Source organism: Prionailurus bengalensis, chromosome A2 (assembly GCF_016509475.1).
Source record: "Prionailurus bengalensis isolate Pbe53 chromosome A2, Fcat_Pben_1.1_paternal_pri, whole genome shotgun sequence".
NCBI classification, from domain to species: Eukaryota; Metazoa; Chordata; class Mammalia; order Carnivora; family Felidae; genus Prionailurus; species Prionailurus bengalensis.
Window position 1 is genome coordinate 90,395,039 of NC_057348.1, and position 20,950 is coordinate 90,415,988.

General features: G+C 38.3%; 1 protein-coding gene across 5 annotated transcripts in view; it reads left to right on the top strand.

The window, feature by feature from the left end:
• Nucleotides 1–5,493: 5,493 nt before the first annotated feature.
• DMTF1 (cyclin D binding myb like transcription factor 1) overlaps nucleotides 5,494–20,950 on the top strand; it is a 44,957-nt gene continuing 29,500 nt past the window's right edge. The window contains exons 1-5 of one of the 5 annotated variants that reach the window (XM_043588741.1): nucleotides 5,524–5,660; nucleotides 7,412–7,551; nucleotides 15,153–15,275; nucleotides 16,636–16,752; nucleotides 18,420–18,542. In XM_043588741.1, the coding sequence (XP_043444676.1) occupies nucleotides 16,644–16,752; nucleotides 18,420–18,542 (232 nt within the window). In that variant the 5' untranslated portion in view covers nucleotides 5,524–5,660; nucleotides 7,412–7,551; nucleotides 15,153–15,275; nucleotides 16,636–16,643. Of the gene's footprint in view, nucleotides 5,661–5,722; nucleotides 6,048–7,411; nucleotides 7,552–15,152; nucleotides 15,276–16,635; nucleotides 16,753–18,419; nucleotides 18,543–19,190; nucleotides 20,184–20,950 lie in introns of those variants that run through there. The other 4 variants (XM_043588742.1, XM_043588740.1, XM_043588744.1 and 1 more) reach the window with 4 other exon arrangements.

Here is a 20,950-nt window from a genome sequence, read left to right on the forward strand (position 1 = left end):
CAATTTACATCCCCACCAACAGCGTACAAGGGTTCTCTTCTCTCAATGACCTCATCAATACTTCTCACTTTTTTGATAATAGCCATTCTAACAGGTGTGAAGTGATAGCTCTTTGTGGTTTTGGTTTGCATTTCCCTGATTAGTGGTGTTGAGCATCTTTTCATGTACCTGTTGGTCATCTGTATCTTCCTTGGAAAAATGTCTATTCAGATCTTCTGCCCATTTTTTAATCAGATTATTTTTTTGCTAGTGAATTGTATGAGTTCTTTACATATTTTGGACATCAGCCCCTTATCAGATATATGATTTGCAAATATTTTGTCCCACTCAATAGGATGCCTTTTCATTTTGTTGATGGTTTCCTTTGCTGTGCAGAAGCTTTTGAGTTTGAGGTAGTCCTATTTGGTTTTGCATTTGTTGCTTTTGATTTTGGTGTCACATTCAGAAAACCACTGCCAAGGCCTATGTCAGGGAGGTTATTGCATGTCTCCTTTTAGGAGATTTATGTTTTCACGTGTGGTTCAAGTCTTTCATCCATTTTTTGGTTAATTTTTATATATGATGTTAGATAGTGGTCCCCATTTCATTCTTTCACAGGTGGCTGCCCAGTTTTCCCAATACCATCTACTGATGAGCCTGTCCTTTCATCATTATATATTCTTGGCTCCTCAGTCATAAATTAATTAACCACACATGCATGAGTCCATTTCTGGGCTATTTTGTTCCTTGGATCTATGGGTCAGTTTTTAACGCAAATACCATACTCTTTTAATTAATATAGCTTCGTAATACAGTTTGAAATCAGAGAGGATGATGTCTCCAGGTTTGTTCCTCTTTCTCAAGAATGCTTTGGTTATTTGGGGTCTTTTGTGGTTCCGTACAAATTTTAGTATTCTTTGTTCTCTTTCAGTGGAAAATGCCATTTGAATTTTTAAGGGGTTTTATTAAATCTGTATATTGCTTTGAGTAGTTCAGATACTTTAACTATATATATTTTTTAATGTTTATTTTTGAGAGAGGGAGAGAGGGAGAGAGGGGGAGAGAGAGGGAGGGAGGGAGGGAGAGAGAGAGAGAGAGAGAGAGAGAGAGAGAGAGAGAGAGAGAGAGATTGAGAGCACGAGTGGGGAAGGGGCAGAGAGAGAGGGAGACAGAGGATCTGAAGCAAGCTCTGCACTGACAGCAGGGAGCCACATATGGGGCTCAAACCCATGAACCATGAGATCATGACCTGAGCTGAAAATCAAGAGTTGGACACTTAACCACCCAGGCACCCCCACACTTTAACAATATTAATCTTTTCAACCCACGAGCACAGAATATTTTTCCATTTATTTGTCTTCACGTTCTTTCATTAATGTTTTGTAGTTTTCAACACACAAATCTTTCACCTCCTTGTTTAAATTTAGTATTTTATTCTTTTTGATGCAGTTGTAAATGGGATTGTTTTCTTGGTTTCTCTTTCTGACAGTGTTATTAGTGTATAGAAAGGCAACAAACTTTTGTGTATTGATTTTGTATTTTGCAACTTTATTGAATTATGAATTCTAACAGTTTTTTGATGGAGTCCAGGATTTTACATATAAAATGTCATGTCATTTGCTTATGACAGATTATGAGTTTTACTCCTTCTTTTCCAATTTGGATGCCTTTTATTTCCTTTTCTTGCCTAATTATTGCACCTAGGGCTTCCAATACTATGTTGAATAAAAGTGCTAAGACTGGGTATTCTGGTCTTGTTCCTGATCTCACAGGAAAAACTTTCAGCTTTTCACTACGGGGTATGGTTAGGGGTGGGCTTGTCATATATGGCCTTTACTATATTGAGGTACATTCCTTCTATACCCATTTTGTTTTTAACACAAATAGATGTTGAATTTGCTTTTAAAATTATGTATTAAGGGGCACCTGAGTGGCTCAGTTGGTTAAGCATCTGACTTCAGCTCAGGTCATGATCTTGGGTTCTGTGAGTTCAAGCCCCATTGTCAGGCTCTGTGCTGACAGCTCAGAGGCTGGAGCCTGCTCTGGATTCTGTGTGTGTCTCTCTCTCAGCCCCTCCACAACTTGCACTCTGTCTCTCTCTCTCTCAAAAAAAATATTAACATTTAAAAAAAATTATGTATTAAACTGGGGCACCTCAGTGGCTCAGTCAGTTAGGCGTCTGACTCTCGATTTCAGCTCAGGTCATGATCCTGTGGTTTCGTGAGTTTGAGCCTTGCATCAGCTCTGAGCACTAAGTGCTAACCGTATAGAGTCTGCTTGGGATTCTCCCTCTCCCCCTCTTTGTCCCTCCCCTGCTCGCACTCTCTCTCTCAAAAAAAAAAAAATTATGTATTAAACTAATATTAAAATACATTTGTCCTCCCCAAGTAAATACCAATTGACCTTGTTAAACGTAGTAATGAAAGAAACTCCCCAAGAAAGGGAGAATTATGAGGATGGGCTTGACTTTTTCAGGGAATTAACAGCAGAGTGCAGCAGAGCGCAGGCTGCAAAATTTTGCAGAGGGCAATGGACAGCCAAACTATAATTTAGACACCACTCTGTTATGCCTTGCTGAAAAAGAATCCTATATGGTTATGCTTTATGAAAAATGTGGCTAATTAGGAACCACTTCCTCATAAATGTTAATGTCAATGATTTTACATATGTAATTATTATTTCATTAGAACTGCTCTGAGAGTAATTGCTTTTCTAATTCAGGGGTTTGTTAGTTTCCATTTTTAAGTGCTTGCTACACATGTCAGGCTCTGTGCAAAGCATGCCTCCATTATTTGGGGCGGTAGATTTTATTATTGCCATTTTTTGAAGGCTAATGCAGCTGTGTGGTGAGGTACCATATCCACTACTAAGCAATAAAGCCAAGAGGCACACTCAGGTCAACCTCCAACATCTATTCCTCAACACTATTCTACCTCATGGTTTTGCCTATGTACTTATTTAGAAATTGAGTGATTTACATCATAACCATAATGGAATGCAAAGTATCACATATTGGTAATAAAGTTAGATGTAATAAAACGCTGCTTCTGGCATTTATTTTTGAAAATTGGCCAAACATGTCCATCTTCCAGTTAAGACTCTGGAAACTGGTTGTAATTATTTGTTTTCATTATAAAAAGGCTGTTGCCAAAGTGTACTTTGCAAACTGCAAAACCGTACGGTCTGAGCTGAGGCTTCAATTCTGACTCTACCATTTACTTATGTGCTGTGTGTCCCTTGACATTTTTTTCCTTTTTTTTTTTTTTTTTTGGTTGTCTAAAAGAGGATTCATTTGTAATAACTGTACTAATGCCTTTGGCACTTGTGAACATTAAATGAGTTTAAGACATGTAAAACATTTGACACGTAAGCACTCAAAAAATGCTGGCTCATGTTGTCCAAATCCAAAAGCTTATCTAGCCTTTTCATTCTTTCTTTTAAATAGATTTTTTTTTTTTAGAGTAGTCTAAGATTCACAGCAAAATTGAGACAAAGGTACAGACTTCCTGTATACCGCCTGCCCCACACATGCATAGTCTCCTCCCGTATTAACATCATCCACCAGCGCGGTACATTTGTTACAAATGATGAACCCAAAGTCCATAGTTCACATTAGGGTTCACAATAGGGTGTTTTACATTTTGTGGGGTATGATAAATGTAGAAGGACTTATATCTACTATTATATCAAAGAGAATTGTTTCACTGCCTTAAATACCCTCTGCTCCATCTATTCCTCTCTCCAGCCCCAAACCTTGGCAACTGCTGATTTTTTGTACTGTCTCCAATTTTGCCCTTTCCAGAATATCATCTAGTTTGAATCATACTGTACGTAACTTTTTTAGAATGACTTCTTTCACTTGGTTATATGCATTTAGGCTTCCTTCGTGTCTTTTCATAGCTTGATAGTTCATTGCTTTTTAGCATTGGATAATACTCTGCTGTACAGATGTAGCACAATTTATCCCTTCACATATAAAGTACATCCCGGTTTCTTCCAAGTTTTGGCAATTATGAATAAAATTGCTATAAATATCTGCATGCAGGTTTTTACACAGACATAAGTTTTCAACTCGAGTAAATATCAAGGAGCAATTTGTTGGATCATATAGTAAGAATGTTTAGTTCTGTAAGAAACTGCCAAACTGTCTCTCAAAGTGACTGTAACCTTTTGCATTCCCACTAGCAATTAATGAGAGTTCCCTTTGTTGCACATCCTCACAAGAATTTGGTGTTGTCTGCGGATTTTTTTTTAGTCATTCTAATAGGTGTATAATAGTATCTCGTTGTCGTCCCTTTGTGAAACCCAGCATTTATGGCTGAGAAATTATTTTACTGTAAAGAATAGCATGGTAATGGGTACCTCTGGTGAAAACTAAGTACATTTGGCTTAAAATCTAAATAATACGTTTCTAAACCCGTGTCAGTGTGGTTTTTTGTCCTCCTCCTCCATGTTTCTTTGATGAATTATTCTTTCCACAAAGTCTTTCAACTATACTTTGTAGTCAAAGGAAACCACAACCTTGTGGCAAAATCAAAACATGCTAAGATAATGGAGGGGGAGAAGTTACTAAGTATTACTAATCTCATTAATTCCTTAGGACCAATTTAGTAGTACATATTCACGTTCTGCAGAGCCTTTATTTGACCTTTACGACTGATGCTGGCTACATTCCCCTTGTGTCAATGTAGTGTGAGTCTACACAAAGCTGTTGGAATCAAGAACATCAGTCAAGTCTAACTTTTAATCTCCCTTCATGCCAATACAGAAAAAAGACTACAATGTATTTAGTTTTATAAACAAGTAAAATGAGTTCGGAATCATACAGAGTTGTAGCCGTTTCACACCACTACACCAAAAGATTTTCAACGCCTTAAAACTCTACAAACAAAATCTCTGCCAGGGTCTCATAGAGCTTCTAAAAGGCTGGTCTAGGGGCTCGGTCCGAGTCTAGGTCCTTCCTAAAAGCTTCCCACTTACTCAAGAGCAGCTGGCTTAGAAAACCTACGCTTCAAGACGGACTGTGCATTATAGTAGCACCTTCCTTCGCTCACAAAGGATACATTTGACCAGAACATCACACGCCCAAAGAGGGAACACCTCACACCGAGCGCCTAGGGCAACGCAAACTAAGTGTGAAGGGCCACACAGAATTTCCAACTTTCTTTTGCATCTAGACACGGCATTCACTCCGTTCCACACCCGGCTGTCTCCGCTCTGAGCTCTGCGAATTTATGAAACTCGGCCAGCGGGGCGCCACTGCCACCAGAGCCAGAAAGACCACAGTTACGCCCAAGAAAGATGGGCCTTCTTTACAGCATCAGCAGCGGAATTGTCAGTACCGAGGTTTCCCAGTAGGAAAAGAGAAGCTGCGGACCACAAACGAACGTTACCCAGAACGGTACCGAAGCTCCAATTACCCGAGACCTTTTTTCGCGCTCCGACTTGGTCGGAAGTGACGCGAGTAGCCAACAGACACAGCAGTCCCGAGGGAGCGGAGCGCGGGAGGGGGAGCGTGCGGGGGCTGGGGGCGGGGCGCGGCCGTAGCTCCGTTTCCGGTGGCTTGTCGCGCTCGCTCACTCCAGCTGCAGCCACTCTTGCCCGTGGCTGCTTCCTCCATCCTGGTATTTTTTGGAGCCTCCATCCTGGTTCTTCCAAAGTGCCCGGACCCAAAACAGGAAGTAAGTGCGATGGAACCTTCAGGTCCCAACCGCCGCCAGGGCCGCTCCGCCCAGTGGAGCCTGTCCGGCCCCCTTGCTGCCATCCTGTTCCCGCCGGCCGGCGCAGGCTCTGGGCGCCCGGGCACCGCGGGCGGGGTCGGAGCTGGGCCTTCGTGACGCTGAAGCTGCCGTTCCCGCACGCTCAGGCCAGGGCCTCCCTCTCGGGGCCCGGCCCGCGGCAGTGGCTCGGGCTACTGAGTGGGGTAGCGAGCGGCCGCCGAGGCGCAGCAGCGATCCGGCGGGGGCGGAAAATGGCGGCGGCTTCGGAGGAGCTAAATGGCGCCGGGACCCCTGGGGGTGGGGTGGGCCGAGAGCTTCGGTAGAGAATTGGGCCCGAGAATGCAGAGAGTAAGGGAGCCTTAGTTGCTTTCTCTTGGTGTTCCTTTTTTGTTTATTTCCTTTTCAGGTTTATGTAGTCCATTGAAGGAGAGGTGGGCTTGAGAGAGTTGGGCGGGTCTTGTCCCCCCTCCCCCTTTTTTTTCTTTTACCTTGTTTGCGTCTTAGACTCTTCCATCTTTTGGGATTCATTCTAGCTCTGCTATTCAAGGCCCGTGCCGAGGGAATCGGGGTTGCTTGGCCATAATATGTCAGGCTCTTTTAAGAAGGAGGGGCAGGGACTAACTGCGAGTGAGAGTGCCCTAGTCGAGCCGAGAACAGTAAAATGCGTCTGCAAAGTAGTAATCGTCATATGTTGAGTTCTGAATGAGTTTTTAAATTTTTTAATCTTCTTGTCCTTAAAAATATACTTTGTTTTGACCCATTCTCCGGCATAGATATGACAGTAGAGGTGGCCAAGTGCCGTTGTATGCAGTTGAATGATACAGCATGTATTTTTATAATAAAAATATTCGGTGAAGTTAAGGGGAGGGTTATAATTACATGACATATAAGTCAGGACTTATCTCTACTTTGCATGATTGAATTTGGAAATTCAAATGCAGTGTGTGGTTGCTTTTCTCATAACTTGATTGATCGTCTGTGTTCCTCCTGACAGGCGAGGCAGCTTGTTGGGACATCCGATAAAATGCGTATTTTGTAGGGTGACTTTCGAATATGCAATGTTGTCAGCATAGAATATACCGTTTCGAAATTTTTGATCTTGTACTAATTATACTTTTTAATTCGTGAAAGACGATTAACCATTTATAGCGTTTAAGCTGCAGTCTAAGTAAGAAAATATTCTTCCATTGTGTTGAAAGTTTTACAAACGGAAAAATTTTTTTTCTTTTTCAAAGGTTTTCATATTTTCCCATTAGGATTCTTTCTGTGAGCTGGCTTTAAATTTGTTCCCAGCTTTTTAGTATCACTGTTTTCTGGTTAGTAATTTGAGTAATTACCACCACTGTAACATTTAAAGACTCTGGTGATAATATGCCGAAACCGTAGCGTTTTACTAAGAAGGTGTAGTGATAAGAGATGATTTATTAGGCTCAGATACAGAAATTTAGTTAAGTTTTAAGAAAAAATTAAAATTAAATCCCTCAGCCTTAGGAAAAAATTGCCAGGGTGTGAAATTTGATGTGAGAGTGTTTCATTCACCAGGGGCAAAAAAACAGCTTGAATTTGTCAGGGGGAAAAATTGTATACAGTTACGAAGAAAAATACATTTCATGTTTTGTGATAATTTTATCTCATTATTTTTACTTCCATATACTTATGTGCCACCAAAAAGCTAATTTTTTTTTTTTTTTTTTTTTTTTTTACTACTTTAGTTGATAGGCTCACACCAAAATATGCTTTTGGGGACTGATCTAGAATCTGCATTTTCTGCGTGAATCTCTTTAATTGATTGCAGTTGAGCTAGATGGTGGAGCCAAAATGCTATTGCCCTGTCTTCATCTACAGTTAATCAGTAAGTACTGGGCATTGCATTCTTGCTTAGAACTTTAAGTTCATACTTTGAGCAGTTAGATGAATAAATATATACTCTGTATTTCAGAATGTTGAGATTTTAAAAGCATTTTGAGAGGAAGCAATCACAACATTTTGGAATTAGGATTCGATCTTGGGAAGCAGAGTGTGGCTGGAAAAGGATTACTGATAGAATTATATCAAAAGAAGACATATCCCCTTGAGTCTTTTTTAAGTTCACTTCTCTTTACTGGCTTTTTCTTTTTCTTTAAAGATGGGGCAAGTTTATCTCCTTTCACCCTGAGGCAGTGAGAGAGAGAAGCCTATTTGTAAGGTTAGAAATGGCTAGTTACTGTTCAAATAAAAACAACAAAACTAGTCCTTCCCTTCCCCCACATAATGCCTTTCTTTTTATTCACTTCACTTATCTCTCCAACATCTACAGACCCTGTAGTTTTTATTAACGTTGTAATAAATTTGTATGTCCTGACAGTAACCTCTCATTATGATAAGCAGTTGCTTTTGTCATGCTCCATTAAGTACATTGGCTTAAGTTAACACCTGTGAAGATGAATGCACTAATGTGAAACACGAGCATCCCTAGGGATTTACAACCTGGCACATAGATGTTAAAAATTTAGTGGGGCAGGGAAGTTTTTTGAAGTATTGAGGTCCTAGATCACACTGAACACACACTTTCATTTGTTGAGGGGACGTCAAAAGTTTCGAATAGCAATGAAGTTTAGGAAGAGTTCTAATGTCTTAGAGGCTGCTTATTTAACAGGAGATGGTAATCTGTCTTCTTGGAATGGAGTTTTCTTTTTAATAGTCAATTTTCTCTTACTGCCCTAATCGTCAGCACTTTTTCCCCCATATAAAAGAATTGTTTTTGAATTGCTGTACCTTTAAATGCTTTGTAATTTCAGTTCCAAAGCTTTTTCTGTCCTCAAAGGATATGAAGTGACCTGAGAAAATGATAAACTGTGCCAAGTATGCTAAATGTACAGATATATTAAATGTTTGTGTGTGCTTTCGTATCATCGCCCCCTCTTTTTTTCATTTTGTGAAGAAGATCCTTGTAATAGAAATCACAAATAGGTTTTGGTTTTGTTTTGATTCCATCAAGATAAATGATAAATAAAAGAAGGAACCTGTTTAACATGTCTGCTGCTTCAAGTTTGTGGGAAGATACTCCCTTCCATGACTGAATCCCAGAAGCTGTCAGGAAAAGGCACACTGGAGACCCCTTTATGAACAGTTTTTAATTTTATTTATTTACACATTCCCTTTTTTTTTAGCTGTCATTTTGGCTATGTACACTGTTGTCAGGCCATTCTTCCAGCAGTGGGTTGTGAACACTGATCTTTATTTACCATCATTTAAAGAGCTTCTAATGGTACCTTGCATGAAGTGCTCAGTTTTGAATGAATAAAATTTTTAAATGTAGCCAAATACATATTATAAGCTCTTAAATCATGCACTGGGTAAAAAATATTCTTTCTTTTTAATAAGCAACATTGTTGCCAGACCAGGTATGAAATGCTACACCTTGAAATGAACCATGTTGCCCAGAAATCTCTTAGACATTGTTTTCAATTGTCCGTAGTTAAAATCGAAGCGTAAGTGACTAAAGCCTATTAAAATAAACTCTACAAACAACTATTGATATGGCATACAGCTATATTTTGCCACTAAAACTCAGCTATTAGTGATCATTTGTTACCTTAGTCTAGTATGCTTTATGTTCATTTGTAGCTTTGCTTCTCAGACTTTTCCACAAAGTGTACAGAAAAGCAAATCCCCATGGGCCTGGAACAACAATCCGAAGCATTCAACCTCAAGTCCCTATTCCTATCTTGAATAAAATCAATATTCTGCAGATTTCTGTTCTGCCAGCCCGCTGTGTACACATGTTGAGGATACAAGTATTTGTTAATTATTCTCTTCCACTAAGACTTTCTAATTAGCAAGGAGGTTTATTCTTTCAGATTATTTTCAAACACGTCTTTATTAAATATTACTAAGCAAATCCACTTATAAGCGTGTCCTAAGGCATTAGTTATATGCAATGATCGGTATGTTGGTGGTCAGTATGAGGTCTTTATAATAGTATGACCTCAAAGAAAAATGTTCATTTATAGGATCGTGGTTAGATAAACTTAGATACTAAGGACCCATTAAAAGTGCTGTGGAAGAGTAAGTGGACATAGTGAAAAATACTACGAAAAAAATAAGTGCAAAAAAGTTCTAAAAGATGTGACAGTATGTTTGGAAGAACATCACAAAAACGTTACAGAGGAGGGGTTCCTGGGTGGCTCATTCAGTTAAGCATCGACTCTTGCTTGATCTTGGCTCAGGTCATGATGTTGCAGTTCGTGGGATCAAGCCCTGCATCAAGTTCAGCACTATCAGTGCAAATTGGGATTCCCTCCCTCTCTGCTGCCACCCCCTGCCCCTTTGTCTCTCAAAATAAACTTAAAAATATATATATTTAAAAAAGAAATAACTGCAGCCTCAATCCCATACTGCTGCAGTAAAGGTTGCAATAAAACAAGTCAAATGAGTTTTGGTTTCCCAGTGCATGTAAAAGTTCTGTTTAGGGGCGCCTGGGTGGCGCAGTCGGTTAGGCGTCCAACTTCAGCCAGGTCACGATCTCGCGGTCTGTGAGTTCGAGCCCCGCGTCAGGCTCTGGGCAGATGGCTCAGAGCCTGGAGCCTGTTTCCGATTCTGTGTCTCCCTCTCTCTCTGCCCCTCCCCTGTTCATGCTCTGTCTCTGTCCCAAAAACAAATAAACGTTGGAAAAAAAAAAAAAAAAAGTTCTGTTTATACTTTACGGTAGTTCATTTAAAAACGTGAATAGCATGTCAAAAAAATGTGTATACACATGCATTGTATGTATATTCAATGTGCCTATATTAAAAAATATCACCTGAGCTTTCAACTAGTCTTAATCACTGATCACAGATGGCCACAGCCAGTATACAGTTCTTGGGAGCTTATACAATGGGAGCTTAGGGGTGATGCCCCCCTGGGCAGTCAGGAATCCATGTATAACTTTTGACTCCCCCAAAACTACTAATAACCTACTCTTGCCGAGAAGACTTAATAATAACAGTCAATTAACACATTTTGTATGTTAAATGTATCATATATTGTATTCTTACAATAGAGGAAAAACATGGCTAAGAAAATACATTTACAGTACTGTATTGTAAAAAAAATCCACATATAAGTGGACACATTCAGTTCAAATATGTATTGTTCAAAGGTCAACTGTAATAATGAAAAAGTTGGAAATAGTTTGAGAATTACCAAAATGTGACACAGACCTGAGTGAGCTGTTGGAAGTATAGTGTGGATAGGCTTGCTTAATGCAAGATTGCTATAAACCTTCAGTTTATAAAATAACTCCTTTTCTGTGAAGCGTAATAAAATGAGTTATACCTGTATGTAGATTCAGTTGATGAAAACACCAGTCTAAGATAATCCATTGAATAAGAACTTTTCATCAATACCAGAATGAAGTAGGACGAAGGATTCATTTCTTTGAATTCTGTGTTAAACACTAGATCCAGAGTTGTTCTTTTGTTCTACGTTAAATAGGGTTCTCACTCATTGGGAGCTTTAGATGAAAAGAAATATATTTATCATTTAAATGCGAATATAAATGTTCCCTTATAAGCGTTCTGTACCACGATCTCTCTGGGTGATCTTCTGTTTAAAAAGTACTTGCATGCCACCAACTTAAGTTTGTCTTGATAGGTCTAATCCTGTTTGTTGAATTCCAGCTTCCACCTATCAACTTAATATCTTCATCTGAATGTCTTATAACTTTATTCATACAAGTAGTAATGCAAATACGTGATGAAATATATCTAAGCGCCCCCAAACTCAGCTGTTAAAGCCAGAAGCCTAGGAAACAGCTTGAGATAGTTCACTTTTCTCTTAATCTCCATCATCTCTTCATTCAGCAGATCCTGTCAACACTACCTCCAAAATATATCCTTTTTCCAGCCTCCTTCCTTTGACTGCTTTCATCTCTTCTGACTTACCTATCCATTCTCCATACTGCAGTCTAAGTGATCTTTTAAAAATGTAAATTATATTCCTCAACTGAAAATCGTCCAAGGATTTGTACGCCTTGTGAGATCTGCCCCAGTCTTTATCTCCAACCTTCAATTCAACTGCTCTCCCTCTTTATGGAAAGCCTCTGCGATACCAGCTGTGGGGTGGTGGTTGTTTTTTTTTTTTTTTCCTGCAACAGGCCAAAGCGGTCCCACTTTAGGGACTTTGCCATTGCTAATCCTTTGGCTACCTTGCAGTTGTGTGCTGTAGTGATGTCTCCTCATCTTGCTGCTGAGGCAGTGGAAAGTAGCCTTTAAGGTACTGTTCAGTGTTGGTAGTATGATCCTATTTCTGTAAAAAGAGTATGTGTAGGAAGAATAGGAAGGGCTGTATTGACTTCTCAATGCATAAGATAAGTGTAAGGAAGCCTGAGAAATTGATGAGTTCACCTATACAGGGAGGGGGGCTGGATGACCAGGGAACTGGAACGGGAAGTAGACTAAACTGTATAGCCCTCTTTATATTTTGAATTTTGAACCATGTAAATGTGTTACCTAATAAAAATAATTGAAGGTAAAACCAGGTCAGTTTCTTAAATATTAATAATATTTAAGATATTTAAGTTAGACCTTGTAGCTCTAACTATGGTGGGAAATGGGAGAGACCCCTGGAAAATGAGTCGAGAGCAAGATGGTAAAAAAATAAAAGTGACTACCATATCCCCAATGCCTAGAGAGCGCCTAACATGTAGATAGTAGACATGTGATAAATATTTGTTGATTGACCACATATGCTTGTTAATTTGCACAGCACCTTAGAACCATTTACTAGTCTCAAACATGAGTTGCTGAACTTTAAAAACCGAACCCAGATTTCTTATTTAAAGCTGGTAGACCGCACACTGCATGGAATCACCTGTAATCAATACAGCTTGTCAAGAAGGAAATACTGATTGCATCTAGCTAGCTGTTTCAGACTCCCTTTTTTCTTACACTGTTATCGCACTTTATCTCCATATTGCCTCAAATCTGCCTTTATTTTTTCTTAGAGTTTTGGATTCATTTGGGTCCTGAGATGACATTGATTAAAATGCTAAACTTGTGACTATTTTGCACCTATCAAATGAAGTCTTGTGCTGTTTCTTGCTTTGTGCTTTCTTTTTAACAAAAGAACGGTTGCCAGGAATAGAGATTATACTTCCTTGGTTTGGATATAAATTTGAACAACATTTCTGGAAAACTGATGCAGGCAGGCCAGGTCAGAGGACTCAGAAGGGGTCCCACAGGACCAGCCAAAAGGGTTGTAAGCTTCACGCAGGATGGAGATCAGGCTCAAGCCAGCAAGAAGGGAGGACAGAGTTTAATGAAGATACTGGAGACAGCAGATACAGAGCATCTGGGAGACTCAGAAAGGAAAAGGAGCATGAGTCTCATCTTTGCTTGGGGGGGCGGGGGGGTCTGGAGTTTTTATTAAGGATAGTGGCCTGGTGTACATGTCCTCTCAGGCTTCTAGTAACTGATCAAACAAGGACGAGTGCTCAGGTGTCCTCCATAAGTCACTTATCCTCTGGAGCCAGGGTCTTTTGTCAAGGTGTTTGGAGTCAGTGGTCTTGGAGAACTTTCATGAGGACCTCACCTGGCCACTTCAAAGTTGTTATCAGTTGTAGTGGAAGACGTCAAAGAAATAATTAACTCCTTGACCCTTACAAGGGGGACATATATCAAGGCATGTGTAAGGTGAGAGTGCAGGTATTGGCAAAAATAGAAGCAGGAAAACGAATAGAAACCAGCTCTTTTTCATAGGTCCTTTACAGTTTCCCTGTCTCAGTGTGACTTAAGAGTTCTAAATTTTGGGGCACGTGCATGGTTCACTCAGTTAAGCATCCGACTTGATTTTGGCTTAGGTCGTGAACTCACAGTTCAAGCCCCACATTGGGCTCCACTCTGTCAGTACAGATTCTCCCTCCCTCTCTGCCCCTCCCCTTGCTCATGTTCTGTCTTTCTCCCAAAATACATAAGTAAAATTTTAAAAATTTAGAAAGTTCTAAATTTTGTCATTTTTCTTTCATGTAATAATTTCCATTAATGTTCAAGGAAATAGAGTATATAAATGTTCCAGTATGTTTTAAGGAAATGAAAAATTAGGAAAAACATAAATGTCCATCAATAGGGTCATTGTTAAATAATGTCATTTTTTTAATATGGTGTAAATTCTAAGTGATACAGAAAACTTCAGTTAGGTACCTAGCTTCAGTTAGGTTTCATCATACTTTTTAATGTGAATTAATTCTTAAAAAGCAAAATATAAGTTGCTTGTACACTGTAGCGTATACACGTTTACAAACATACACAAAGAGAGTGAACTCTGCTTTTGGTAAGTTTATGGATTTTTTTTTAGAATTGAATTTCTCTATCTTCAGTATTACCACCTTTTAAAGAAAATTTAATGGATTCAGAAATAAGAAAAACATGAAATTTAATAGTTGACTGGAGTTGACCCTAGTAGGATCTCTACCTTTTCACTGCAGACTTATTTATGAGTAGCAATTCTCCAAATATAACCATCTTGGAGATGAGTTCTAATTAGAACATTGCTAAAATGAAATGTTAATCATTAATTTTTGCTGAATCATTCCCTTGAATCTCGAATCCTGCTGTACTTTTTGATTCTTTGGTTGAAGCTTTGGGATGATAATGAGGAGTTTATTGAAACAAACCTTTAAAAATCATTTCAGATTTTGTAAGTTTCACATTGCATTCAAGAGCTTGCTTGTAATTTACCTTTCTGGCTCAACTGTTGAGGGTTTCTTTTTTCCACAGATCTGTAGGCAGGTTTGATCACAGATAGGATACTGTTTGTAATGCTTTAGGATGAACTACGGTATTATGTATAAAGAGGTGTTAGTAAATTGTTACAAAGAAAAAATACAGTTACTGGTAACATTTGTGGCACTCTACATCTTGGGTCATGTTGCACATACCTTGGTCTACAGTTCATTGAACTAGTACCATAGTTTAACCTATTTTTTCTGAGACTGTTTGCCTGTTGAGGTTGAGAAACTGCCTCTAAATGAACTTAATAGGTACAGATCTCATCATTTCTGCCTTTCACTGGGGAATACTTTTAGAGGCTGAGTTCTAAAAGGTCTGTTTAGAAAAGAATTCTGGGGGCGCCTGGGTGGCTCAGTTGGTTAAGCACCCGACGTGGGCTCAGGTCATGATCTCGCGGTTTGTGAGTTCGAGTCCTGCATCGGGCTCTGTGCAGACAGCTCAGAGCCTGGAGCGTGCTTCAGATTCTGTGTCTCCCCTCTCTCTGCCCCTCCCATGCTCATGCTCTGTCTCTCTCTCTCTGTCTCTCAATACTAAATAAACGTTAAAAAAAATTAAAAAAAAAAAAAGAAAAGAATTCTGGTTTTTGCCATTCTTTTTCTAGTTAAGACATCACAGAGGATTGAGGCTAGAGTGTCCTGGGCATACAGCTAGCACACAGTTGTTTGTTCTTATTAAGCCTTATTGTGTAATGCTGTTACTTTTTCAGAGTGTTGCAGAGGTAGGAATATGGGCGAGAAGCAATCTGGATAACATGAAAGTGATGCTGGTGTCTAAGGGAAGGCGACTTGATTCTGTGGGAAGGGCTATACCTGATCCATCTATTTTCTAGGTAAGCCTGCCTTTATTCCAAGGATGTCACCTTGTGTTTTGCAAATTTTGGTATAACTAGATTGTGATTTCTATTTATCTTGAATTTGGGACCTGTCGTCTTTTATCATTGCAAAATGATGCCCTTTTAAGGCAGTGATTTGTATAGTAAAACCTGAACGAATCACTGGGTCTTCACCCTGTAAATATCAATAGATCTTAAGTTCTTCTGGCAAGCAAAAATGCACTTAAATAAATGGTAGATATATGAGCAGACTAATATGTTGTGTATAGGAACCAAATAAATACTGAGTGAGTAGTACACATTAAGCCTTACGGCTTCTTGTTTAGTTGGTAAAAAGTATGTGGACAAGAACAAAATTGAGTATTAAGGGAAAAACTTCATTGAACATTATAAAGTTAACTGGAATACTTCAGCCAGGCCCTTGATTTTAATTCAATACATTTCCTTCTGTTAGCCATGAGGTATTATACTGTGAGACTCTGATCATTCAGTCTGTCTGAACAAGAGGAAAATGATATATGTGTAAAATAGCAGGTGAAGGCCCTCTAAACAAAATTAGTTCTCTATTTCAAAAGAAGGCCTTGCACTATATCCATTTAAAAAGCAATTTGGTCAATGATGAATGTACGTACTTGTTTAATATTATGGGGGGGGGGATGATGAGAATAATTTTTTAGTGCTCTTAGTTTCAGCTAATAATAGAGCTTAAATACTTGTAAAAAGTGTTTTGGAGAAGTAATTCTTAGATTTATTGATGCTTTCTAAGATAAAAGGTTTAATCCATTTTCTGAAAGAATCAGAAGTTAAACAACTATTTGAATGTATCAAAGTTGCCAGTAAATAAAAAGTGGTGAGAGTTTTACTGATAAGACCTCATATTTTATTGATGAAACAACTTGGAACAGAGTCTTTTTCATTGGATGTGGTAAAAACAAGTCTTTTTAAAAACTAAATGCTATGGGGGCTCAGTCAGTTAAGTGTCTGACTCTTGATTTTGGCTCAGGTCATGATCTCACGGTTTGTGAGAGCCAGCCCCACGTGGGGCTCTGTGCTGACAGCCTGGAGCCTGCTTGGGATTCTCTATCTTCCCCCCACCTCAAAATAAATAAACATTAAAAAAATGCTGTAGGTTTTTAATTAGAGAAGCAGATTCTTGCAGATTATTACATTTTATTCTGAATCATGGATATAACCTTTTGAAAAATTTCAAGTCTGAACTGCCATTGGAATTTCACATAAAGAGCACTATATAGCATGTATAAATTGTGAGGGGTTTTTTATGGGGAGGTGGGGGAAGTTGGGGGCTACTTTATGTTCATATTTGGGAGTAATTTTTTAAATCTGAAATCTTATGTAGATTTGAGTATGAGCACAGTTGAAGAGGATTCTGACACAGTAACAGTAGAAACTGTGAACTCTGTGACTTTGACTCAGGACACAGACGGGAACCTCATTCTTCATTGCCCTCAGAATGGTAGGAAAACTTGCTGACATGTAATTATGGATCTTTCTGGATTTCTGGATTTCACATTCCCTTTGATCGTTATTACCCTGATTGACAGTTTGGGCTAGGATAATAGAAATGGGAGTTCTCTTTTTGGCTTATGAATTAATCTTAATTTATATTTTTATGTTTTTAAAATATACCTTTATATTTTTTTAATTTGCCATAAATTTGAACTTTTTTGACTTTCGTAGCTACTTTATAAATAAGTAGAATGCATTGGGCCTCCAAAGATGATGGATTAACTGTAATTAACACTTTCTCTTTGATATCATTTGGTGCCGGCAATGTATATGGCACGTTAAAAAATGTAAAAGCAATCCTGTCAATTTTTTCTAGAATCTGTAGAAGAGGATTTTACGTGACTATTTGAATAAGATTTAATATCATTATCTTAATCAGTTAAGATTCAAGAGGCTGAGGCTTGTGATTTTGTTGTCACTTCTCTACCTATTCCGTATTTATATTCATTTTGCTTTAAGTTTATCTTTGTTCAACCTAGGTTTTATCTTCTCTTCTCATTCAATATTTAATTTCTGGTAATTTTATTCAAACTTGTGATTTTAAGTACCACCTACCTATTAAAATGATTCAAATTTCTGTCTTTATTCTGAATTCTTTGTGTTTCTCATAGACACCTTAAATATCACATGTTCCAAACTGAAATCTTTCACAAAATTCCGAGACCTGGTTCTCTCTTTCTTTCTCAATTTCATTACTTAGTATCCCAGATCATAAATGTGGTAGGAATAAACCCTTCTTTCATCTCCTACATTCATTCTATCATGAAGACTTGTTGATAGTATTTTGTTTCTTGAGTCCATTGCTTCCTTGGTCTCAAGTTCCCCTTTCTTAGTTTAGAGTCTCATTTCTCACCTGGGAGGCCCCAGTAGCCTTTTAACAAGTCTCCCTGCTAATTCATCTTTCATACTGCCATTGACCTTGGTCATGATGCTCAGTAGTGGAGGAAGGTTGTTTTTTTTTTTTAAGTTTCACATGGTTTTTAGAACACAACGGTGGCCTCCTACCATGTCAGCTTTTCTGCTAGCCTCCCTTCCTGCCACATTTCATATACCTATGTCCTAGTAATTCATAGCTGTCTTCATTCTCCTAACACACCTTAAGCTTTTCATACTATACTGTCACCACAAATAATTATTCCTAGTGCCAGTAATAATCATTTTCCCCTGGTTTCTGTTCATTCAGGTTCTTTCCAGTTCAACACACTACCTCTGGGAAACCTTCACCTGTAGTCTAAATTAAGTGCCTCTCCCCTCTGCCCATGAAACCTTCTTCATTCCCCTTGCATAGCTCTTAGAACACAATTTTGAAATTGTCGGTTTAGTCATCTCCTCTACTGCCCTGTCTTTGCATGTGAAATATTTGGAAAGACAGATAGTTAGTAGTACAAAAGTGTGATGTTTAAAAAGTAGCACCTCTCTTCATAGTTCTTGTCATAAGAGTAGGAGCTGAGGCCCTGCACTGGGGATCGAGACGGCAGTGTCGTTGGGGGTCCTACTTGCACAACTGGGTTAACTGAGCAAATAGATAAGATTGTTTCACACTTGTTGAAGATGTGGGTTTTTCTTCATTGGTTTGAAGATTTTTGAGATTTTTGTTTTATTTTGTTTCATTAGAAGCTGATGAAATAGACTCAGAAGATAGTACTGAACCTCCACATAAAAGGCTTTGTCTGTCTTCTGAGGATGATCAGAGTATTGATGATTCTACTCCTTGCATATCAGTTGTTGCACTTCCACGTAAGTCACCATGTACAAAGAACGCAGTTCCCTTTTGAAATCTGAATTTAGCTTGTGCGAGATCAAGTTGGCATTTCAAGGTAGACTTAGACCCATTATTTTTCTCTTCATTTAGTCAAAAAACCTCTTTTTACTAATACTTAATGGGTGGGCATGGCTCTAAATGCTTTTGCATATGTTGCCTATTTGAATTTTTTCAGCCTTTTTCATTGACAATTATCACCCTCCCCACCCCAAGCTTTTTTAGACATTTTCTCCTGATCATGCTCTCCCCAGTGAAATTGTAATGCCACAGATACACTGGTGTGTGTGTGTGTGTTTTCATGTACTGTATGTATGTAGCGTTTTAATAACAAAGAGGATACTTTTTTTCCACACACACCCCTCCTAGACGCAAGCATATTTTGCCCTCATTGAGAAAGCATGCTGTAGAGTAGGTATTATGATCCCTGTTTCATAAATTTTTTAGGAAAACTAAGGCACGGAGAGATACAATAACTTGCCTAAAGTCATACCCAAGCATTCTGGTCTTTGAGAACTTTGATTTTGCACTCAGCATCAAGCACAATCACATCTTCATCCAGTTGGAAAAAACTAAGATTAGGTTTTCATCATGGCAGACTTTGTCTTCACACATAGATGTGTACTCTTTATTTAGAGTTTATTGTTTATCCAATTGAACAGAAACCATTTTCAGATTACTGTGAGACTTTATGGAAAGACAGTATTAATGTTAAGATTGCTAATATTGCTTCCAGTGACATAGACAGACATATGTATTTCCAATTAAATGATCTTTACTCCTAGTGATGATTCATACGATTTTTTTAAAACTCCTCTAATTTGACCATCATTAGGTTGTGATTCAGCCATGATTGGCATGTCTATACAGATACAATCCTGTATGGACATTTTCCAAGCTAGAATTTTTTGAATTCAGATATAATTAACATGTAACATATTAGTCTCAGGTGCACAACATGATAATTTGGTATCTGTGTATGTTGTGGAATGAACGTAATAAGTCTGGTTAACATCTGCCACCACACATAGTTAACACTTTTTTCCTTGTGATGAAAAGTTTCAAGATAAGTTCTCTTAACATTTTCCAAGAATACCATAGAGTATTCTTAACTATAGTCCCCATGCTGTACATTATGTCCCCAAGACATAAAATAAGATGAAAATATTTTATTAAGCCAGAATTTTTGAGGGATTATTTAGACATAAATTAAGACTGGGTAATTCATTTGGGTAAAGTTGAGTACCTTGATCATGACTGTAGGTTCAAAGTCCATTTGCTATTTATATTCTATGTACGGTGTCACACTGAACCCTTCACACCCTCTTTCACTTAACTGGGTATGATCATATGGACGTACTGACCTGAGCTACTTGCTGTGGGGTCAGAGCATCATCACATATGGAGAATGTTCTAGAGCCTAATATTTACAGTAGTACTAAATTTGTGAAAAGTGGGCTTGAAGTATTGTTCCCTAGATTTGTAAAAAGCATGTTGATAAAATCAACGTAGGAAAACTTCTCCATTAAAAAGTCACGTAAAAAAATGAAGTCCTGTATCATCACCATCATCTGGGACTGACTGAATGGGCAAGTCGTTGTTTGCTGGACTTGATGGAGGTAAATACTAGTTTTTAAAGATTTAACTTCAAATTTCATTTTAATGTTCACGTTTTCTTTACATGCTTTATAAAACTGATAAAAAAAAATTTGTTCCTTAAAAAAATCTTAACTCTCATGTTAATCATTCCAAATCACTTACAACTTCTTATTGTTACTGTCTGCCACCACATTTTCTCCATTCCCTACTCATAGTTACAACTCTTGGTGGTTATTCATTTAGATGATTGTTGCAATACTTTATCCTCTTCTGCCTTTTGTTCTCCATACTACCTCATTAATTAGTCCCATTACCTCCTTTGGTATTACCTGTTAAGTGGAGTCCATTTGTGATCTACTTCAGACTTTGTTTTTTACCAATACTTCCTTTCTTTCCAGGTTACTTTCTCTAATCCTCTCTAACACTTGGAATCCTTTGCCCCTCAGGGACCCACTGATCTTAACCACTTTTTCATTGTTCCTTTTCCACTTCCATCTTTTATTTCCTCCCTACCAGGTTTGGCTCATAATTAATCATTATAATCACTGTTGCACTTACCCTCAAATCCTTTTTTTCCTTCTCTCACTTCATTGTTTTTAGTGAAACCACAATCCTGGTTAAATATGCCTGGCTATTTATGTCTATACTGGCACAGCTAATTGAAAAACAGCACAAGCAAGCTGAATGATCTTATTTTAAATTCATGATCATTAACTTGAGGTGGGCTCATACTGTCGCCTGCCAGTCACGCCACACTTAACAAATGAATGGTTTTTTCTCCCACTCA